The sequence below is a fragment of the Octopus bimaculoides genome, chromosome 6, assembly GCF_001194135.2.
Source record: "Octopus bimaculoides isolate UCB-OBI-ISO-001 chromosome 6, ASM119413v2, whole genome shotgun sequence".
NCBI lineage: Eukaryota > Metazoa > Mollusca > Cephalopoda > Octopoda > Octopodidae > Octopus > Octopus bimaculoides.
Window position 1 is genome coordinate 68548486 of NC_068986.1, and position 8621 is coordinate 68557106.

Sequence of the window (8621 nt, forward strand, 5' to 3'; positions counted from 1 at the left end):
GCTGTGTGGTAAGTAGCTTGTTTACCAACCACATGGTTCCGGGTTCAGTCCCACTGCGTGGCACCTTGGGCAAGTGTCTTCTACTACAGCCTCTGGCCAACCAAAGCCTTGTGAGTGGATTTGGTAGACAGAAACTGAAAGAAACCCGTCGTATATATGTATATATATATATGTATGCGTATGTGTGTATATGTTTGTGTGTCTGTGTTTGTCCCCCCAACATCGCTTGACAACTAATGCTGGTGTGTTTACATCCCTGTAACTTAGTGGTTCGGCAAAAGAGACCAATAAAATAAGTACTAGGCTTACAAAGAAGAAGTCCTGGGGTCGATTTGCTCAGCTAAAGGCATTGCTTCAGCATGGCCACAGTCAAATGACTGAAACAAGTAAAAGATTATGTCATCATCATTTAATGTCCATTTTCCATACTGACATGGATTAGATGGTTTGACTGCAGATGTTAAGCCAGAGAGCTGCACCAAGCTCCAATCTGTTTCAGTTTGGTTTCTACAGCTGGAGTGTACTGGGTATCTTTTATGTGTCACCAGCACTGACCATGACCACAATTTCACTTAGCTTGATATGTCTTTTCAAGCACAATTTGCTACAAGTCGCAGTCATTTGTCATTGACGCTGTGAGACCCAACATCTGAAAATCACACTTCACCACCTTGCCCCACATCTTGGGTCCACTTTTTCCACAAGTTTCTTCCACATTAGAAGTTGGCACTTCTTTGTGCAGCTGTCATCATCCATACGCATCACATGATCGTACTAGTGTAGTCTTCTCTCTTGCATACTACATCTGATGCCTCTTATTTTTCTTTTGTACATGCACACTTATTTGCACATGCAGCAGAGCATGCTAGCTTCATTTCTTTCAAGCCTTCACATGCCCTCTGCTGTCACAGCCTATGTTTCACTGCCATGCAGCACGGCTGTTCGTGCACAGGCATTATACACTCTGCCTTTCACTCAGAGAGAAGCCCTTTTTTACTAACAAAGGTAGAAGCTCTCTGAACTTTGCTCAGCCCATTCTTATTCTACCAGCTACACCCTCAGAGCATCCTCCTTCACTGCTGACTTGGTCACCTAAGTAACGGAAGCTATTACTTCTAAATATCCCCAATGGGCATTTGATGAAATCTATATCCTCTATGTACCTAGTGTTTATATATAAGGGAGCAAATCATCTCCTTTAGGGAAATACATTTTATATAGAGAACAGCAGTTCCCAGCTTTACCTGGATTTACTAATACCTAAAATAAATACAATCACATGAACTCACTATATTTTCAATAAATTGCTTAAAAAGATGTTAAAACAATCTTTAATTGATCCAGAAGTGTTGATATACTCAGACCTGTGGCATCCAAGCAATTCCATTAGAAAGTATCAAAAAAGAAGACATATAGTCTATGACCTCCTTCAGAAGATGTGATCCTGTTCAAAATTTTCAGTTACCTAGCTCCACGGAATATATCATTTAACATCCATTTTCCATGCTGGTATGGGTTGGATATTTCAACAGGAACTGACAAGCCAGAGGACAATGCCAAGCTACAGCATATTCTGGCATGGTTTCAATAGCTGGATGCCCTTCCTAACCCCAATCATTTTACAGAGTGGTTGCTTTTTACATGGCACTGGTACTAGTGAGGTCTCCTAGTAACTCACAACTGAGGGGCTGTAGTATTGAGGGAAGTAGCATTATGCAAGGTGTTGTGAGGTTCATGAACAGGTGTCTTACTGTAGAAAAGATACATAGATGGCTACCCCTGTTGGAAAAGATGGCGATAAAAATGTGTGAGGATGTACCCTCAGGTGACAGAAGGTTAAATGTAAGTATATCTTTTATTTCAGTCATTTGACTGTGGCCATGCTGGGGCTCCACCTTGAAGAATTTTTAGTCAAATGAATCGATCCCAGTACTTGATTTTGTTAAACCTTATACTTATTTTATCAATCTCTTTTGCCAAACTACTAAGTGACAGGGTCATAGATACACTAACATCAGTTGTCAAGTGGTGGCAAGGGGACAGATACAGACACACACAATGAGCTTCTCTCAGTTTCCATCTACCAGATCCACTCAAGGCTTTGGTTGGCCTGAGGCTATAGTAGAAGACTCTTGCCTAAGGTGCCAGATAGCAGGATTGAACCCAGAATCATGTGGTTGGGAAGTAAGCTTCTTACCATACAGCCACATCATCATCATTATCATTTAACATCCTCCTTCCATGCTGGCATGGGTTGGACAGTTTGACAGGAGCTGGCTAGGCAGAAGCCTGCACCATACTTCTGTATCTGTTTTGGCATGGTTTTTATGGCTGGATGCCCTTTCTAAAACCAACCACCCCGCAGAGTAGTGCAGACAGGAATGGGGAGTGAAAGATAATCATAGTGTATGAAGACGAAATGTGAGGAAGGGAAGAGATGTGGTAGTTTGGTTTATTGGGGTAGGGTGTGTGAAAATTTTGTTTCATGTGGGGTGGAACACACTTGGAGAACTCAGTTTCGCCTATGTGGGCATCACCAGACATCTTGGTCCATTGTCATTTCTTCTGCCCATTAAAATACTTTTAACAAACTCGTCATCTAATATGCAAGCCATTGCAGTTACAAGATATAGTTTATTAACTATATTGATCTGAACATTTAAATAAAAACAATAAATGCTTTAAATTTCAAGATTTATTCTTTTAAAAAAAACAAAACATCTTTTTCAATGAATAAAGTTATGTTTCAAATTTTTTTATGTTAACTGAAAGCATTAATTCAAATAGAGCAGATGTTTACAAGTGATGGGGAAGATAGAATAGATTTTAATAGATCCTGTGTATTAGTGCTGAAGAATAGTGAAAAGTTGTTACTTAGCCCCAGGTCAGCTTTCATCATGCAGACCTATGATTCTGGTCTTGACCATTCAGTCTTTCTTCAGATACAGTCTATCTAGGACTATATTATCCAATGTCTTCCTTTTTGAAAAACTAGGGTATGATTTGAGGAAGGAGTTTAGCTGCTATTTCTAGCAGAGCTAGTGACTGTGTAATGGTGGTTTCCTCATTGGCTCATTTGTGAAGAGTATACAAAGAAATGTTTGACAGTGTAGACAGGGGCTTTAAGAATAACAATATAAAGATCATCTCTGCTGTTACCATTTTTGTTTGTTTTTTTCATTTTTATTCCATTTTTAAAAAGTTTTTTTTTCTTAAAGAATCTCCCTTTCCAATTGATTGATAAAGTTGATGTCACATAAGTAAAATGTACAAATTCGGTTGTTGGGTTCTGGTTTATAAAATAGCAAACTGTTACACTTTATTGTTATTGTTGCATATCAGTCAATGAATATGCTGGTGCCATTTACATTGCTTCCTGTTCATAAAACTGTACCTGAAAATAAAAATAAACGAAAGAGGGTCATCATTTCTGCTGGTAGAGGGTTTTGTTTCATATAGAGTTATAAAAGCTTAGAGACAGCCATGGAAAGAATGGAAGAAAGCAAGGAACAATATCGGAAAGCTAGGCATCAGATATATTTGCTGAGGAGAAACACAAAAATTAAGTGGTTTACATAGGCGCAGGAGTGGCTATGTGGTAAGTAGCTTGCTTACCAACCACATGGTTCCAGGTTCATTCCCACTGCGTGGCATCTTGGGCAAGTGTCTTCTACTATAGCATCAGGACGACCAAAGCCTTGTGAGTGGATTTGGTAGACGGAAACTGAAAGAAGCCTGTCGTATATATGTATGTGTGTGTATATGTTTGTGTGTCTGTGTTTGTCTCCCCAACATCGCTTGACAACCAATGGTGGTGTGTTTACGTCCCCGTAACTTAGTGGTTTGGCAAAAGAGACCATTAGAATAAGTACTAGGCTTACAAAGAATAAGTCTTGGAGTCGATATGCTCGACTAAAAGCGGTGCTCCAGCATGGCCACAGTCAAATGACTGAAACAAGTAAAAGAGTAAATGTTCTGTGATGAGAATCAAGAGACTAAGATGTGGAATGCAAAGCACTTGCATCAGGGCATTGTTGTTGAAAAGTATGGAGGTACAGGCATGGCTGTACAGTCAAGAAGCAACTGCATTGTTTTGGGTTCAATCCCACTGCATAGCACTTTGAACAAATGTCTTCTACTATAGCCCCAGGCCAACAAATACCTTGTAAGTGAATTTGGTACATGGAAACTGTTTGGAAACCTCTTGTGTATGTGCATGTATGTGTGTGTGTGCACATATACATATATATGAGTATGTATATATATATATATATATATAGATATATATATGTGTATATATATATATATATATAGATATATATATGTGTGAGTGTGAGTCAGTGTGTTAGTTCTTCTCCAGCAATACTTGACAACCAGTGTTGCTTTGATTATATCTGCATAATTTAGTGGTTTTGGCAAAAGAAACTGATAGAATAAGTAGAACTTAAAATGTGTAAGACAAGAAAAAGCAAACAAGGTATGAAATAACAGAGTCATGTTGACCCTTATATGATACAAAGAAGAAAGAATTATAGAAATGCCATTTACTGAAGGTGAATGAGGAGAACGCTCGGAAGAGAAAAAGAGAGATTATACTAAATACAGTCAACCGTGGGGCAGCTATATTGTCAAAGGGATAATCACCGAGATGCTGCGAATATTCAGTGATGTCCAATATTTGGATTGAATTTGCTCATCCAGCCATATATGTCCAATGCAGTTTAGTTACCTTTAATACCACTTTCAGCCAGTGGCTAAAGGGGCCATGATGACCAGTCAATTATAGCTGATTAAGAAATATAGTATGGTGACTGAATAAAAGCAAATACATATAGAAACTGCAGTGAGTGCAGCAGACATCTGAAGTATGAAAGTACTTCAGAGAGAAAAGAAACAAATAGTGGCTAAATTTGGGTGCAATGTGACTGGTAAAATGAAATTTGCTCCTCGTTTCTAGTGTCCAGCAATGGATGAATTGAAGTTAGACAACAACTCATGAAACATTATCAAGTCCAGAATGTAAAGAAACACAACTAAATATCAGAAGATACTGTCCACTGATCTACTAATTCAGTCATTATGTCCTAATAATGGTTTCAAATTCAGGGACAAGGCCACCAATTTTAGGGGTTGAGTTAAGTTGATTACATTGACTCCAGTGATCAACCAGCACTTATTTTATTGACCCTAAAAGGATGAAAGGCAAAGTTGACCTCACTGACATTTGAACTCAAAACATAAAGATGGATGAAATACCACTTAACATTTTGTTTGGCATACCAATTATTCTGCCAGCTTGCTCCCTTTTCACAGCCTAATAATAAATAATGAAAAGAAAAATGTTTTTCATGCCCTGCTTGAGAAGATCCGACAAGCCAAGTGAAATCATAGTTGTGACTGATGTCGGTGTCATGTAACAGATACCTGTGCCAGTGGCACATAAAAAGCACCCTTCAAACGTTGGACCTCATGGGGGTGATAAGTGACTGAGACCTTTGGTGATATGCCATGCTTGAGAAGACTCGTCAAGCCAACTGTGGCCGATACTGGTGCCATGTAACCAGTACCCATGCCAGTGAAACGTAAAAAGCACCCATTACACTCTTGGAGTGGTTGACATTAGGAAGAGCATCCAACTGTAGAAACCATGCCAAATCAGGCTGGAACCTGGTGCAGCTCTCCAACTTACCAGTTTCAGTCAAACCATCTAACCCATGCCAGCATGGAAAGCAGATGCTAAATGATGATGATGATGATGATGTTGATGAATACCTTTTGTTTCAGAAAAACATTTTTTCAAAGGAATATTATTGTAGGATATGCTTATAAATACCTGTTGATCATGGTAATTTGCATTGATAGCACTGTCCAAGAAAGTGTTTTTCTCATCTTCATCATCATTGTCATCATCTGATGAGTCGTCAGCAGATGAATCTCCGTCATCATTTGTTGGGCAATCTGAAATTAAATAGTTAAATCTTGAATCCTTTATTTGTAATAGAGAGGAAATTTTAAGTAAGGCAATCAAGGAATGAACAAAAGCTAATGAAAATGATTAAATAAAAAAAAAATGTTTTCATATTTATAAGTAGCTGTGTGGTAAGAAGTTTGCTTCCCAACCACATTGTTCTGTGTTCAGTCCCACTGAACCATGGGCAAGTGTCTTCTACTATAGCCTCGGGTTGACCAAAGCCTTGTGAATGGATTTGGTGGGTGGAAACTGAAAGAAAGCTGGTGTCTGTGTGTGTGTGTGTGTGTGTTTGTTTGTTCGTTTGTTTGCCCCACCACCACTGCTTGACAACAGCTCTTGGTGTGCTTATGTTCCCAAACAGTTCAGCAAAAGCAACCAAGAGAGTAAGTACCAGACCTAAAGAAAAACTAAGCACTGGGGTCAACTCATTCAACTACAAATTCTTCAAAGTAGTGACCCAAGATGGCTGCAGTCTAATGACTGAAACAAGTAAAAGATAAGCAACAAGAGGTTCACAAAGATGATGCTCCATTTCAGTTCGAAATTGAGTTATAGTGATGCTAGTTTCTTCATGCTCAAAAACCATGTGGGAGAGCAGCAAACATTCAAGGGGCCATGTAAACTGATCCTTGATGCTGCAGGACTTTTCTTCTTGCCTGCACTTGGTATTTTAAAAGTGAAGGTCGGTCTATGTATCTGAGCCCACTCTTTAGTCTTGGAGGTCTTACCACAGTGACTCAGCAGACTAAGATAGCTGTGATGACCAGCAAGGTCACATTGAAGTGGCCTTCTGGGTGGATTGCCTTACTAGAGAGCTCCACCTACCCTGGAGTTACTGGAAGGGTATCAAAGAGGATGCTAGACCATTGGAGGGATGCCCACTCTTGGATTTGCTGTTGAGGTTGTCTATCCTAGTCTTTTCCTTTCTCAAGGCAGTGAGGGTTTGTGCTTGGAGTTTCTTCCATAGCTGGAACCCTAACAGGTGCTACTACTCTGGGTCAGAGTAGACCTAAGAGCAATAGTTGCTAAAAGGTGCTCCCACACTCCCCAAAACCCTGGAACTGCCAAACTAGGGCCCTACAACCAGATGCAGTTTAAAGTCATACTCAGAACTGAGTAGCAGTACAAGAGTAATAAATGTATGTCTTGAGTACAATACTGACATTTACAGAGGTAAAGATTCCCAGAAAATTTGATATCTAATGAAACGCCTGACTGGCCTTCGTGCCAGTGGCACGTAAAAGCACCCACTACACTCTCGGAGTGGTTGGCATTAGGAAGGGCATCCAGTTGTAGAAACTCTGCCAAATCAGATTGGAGCCTGGTGTAGCCACCTGGTCCACCAGTCCTCAGTCAAATCGTCCAACCCATGCTAGCATGGAAAGCGGACGTTAAACAACAATGATGATGATGAATAAGTACAGGGTGGGCCAAAAGTCACGTACCAAAACCTTTGACATTTTATATTACATTATTATTATTACTTATTTATTTTGTTCATCATGTAAAAGTACTTGTGAATTCATCACTATTTTATTTATTTTATACAATATTAGAAGAATTGAAGCATGCCTTTGACAATTCCAGAGCATATTGAACTTGTTTTGTGTGTGTCTTTTTGGCCCACCCAGTATTAAAAGTCTTTCCTCAAGACATAATAAAATACTTGTAGCAGGAACTGCTTTTACACATATTTATTTCATTTCTTTTAAAGCATGATTAAGAAGTCGTTGTTTGATCTTCTAGAAATAGCAAAATCTTCCACAAACCACCATACCTTACCTTCTTCCTCAAAATAAAAAATAACATGAAAAAGTACAGTTGCTGATAAACAAAAGAGATTAAAACGTTATGGTTGGACTGCTTCTGATCATAAGTTTCCTTATGATCAGTGTTGACTTGAGGTTAAACAAGAATTTATCAAAATTTACTTGTAAAGAAAATAGGTTTTAAAAGAGCTAACATTCTATCACACCATCTTTTACACCATTCCTCAATGGTAAAATCAATAAGGATGGTCAAAATAATAGGATATCAAATAACCAACTGAAAGGTTAATGGTTTATATTCTCTTGATGGCACTACGTCATGTCCATGGTAAAAACATTTATTAGTCAATTCACCTGACCCTATCTAGGTACAATAAGGGGTATTATCCATCCTTGTAAACAGCAGTAGAATTGTGGAATTGAGTATTTTTTTCATTCTTCAGGCTTACAACCTAAACCTGCTGATAAATGAAGTCCAATGGAAAATGTCAAGAGTAACCATGAACCTACCACACACACACATCACCATTATCATTGTTGTTTTAACTTTACCATGATTGCAATGGGTCAAAAGACAGCTTATTGAGGCAGATTTTCTATGGCTGAATGCCTTTGTGTGTGTGTGTGTGTGTCATATATAAAGAGCTAGAAAAAATGTCTGGGAATCCAATAGAGGGCAGATATGGTGTTTTTACACCTTTTGCCATAAGGCTGAATTTTGTTCTCCATGGTAACTGCAGTGAATTTGTCTTTAGAAGTTGAGGTTTATCACAAACATATTTTAACTCAGCTAAATTTCAGTTATACCTAAACATTGCTTGGCACTGACACTGCTGTAATATATATATATATATATATATATATATATATATATATATATA

At 38.6% G+C, this 8621-nt stretch overlaps 1 protein-coding gene across 3 annotated transcripts in view; it reads right to left on the reverse strand.

Annotated features, from left to right (window-relative positions):
* Nucleotides 1-2680: 2680 nt before the first annotated feature.
* LOC106881081 (pleckstrin homology domain-containing family F member 2) overlaps nt 2681-8621 on the reverse strand; it is a 213093-nt gene continuing 207152 nt past the window's right edge. For all 3 annotated transcript variants that reach the window (XM_052968844.1, XM_052968845.1, XM_052968843.1), the window contains 2 exons: nt 5834-5958; nt 2681-3394 (listed from right to left, as the gene is read on the reverse strand). In XM_052968844.1, the coding sequence (XP_052824804.1) occupies nt 3365-3394; nt 5834-5958 (155 nt within the window). In that variant the 3' untranslated portion in view covers nt 2681-3364. The remainder of the gene's footprint in view (nt 3395-5833; nt 5959-8621) is intronic.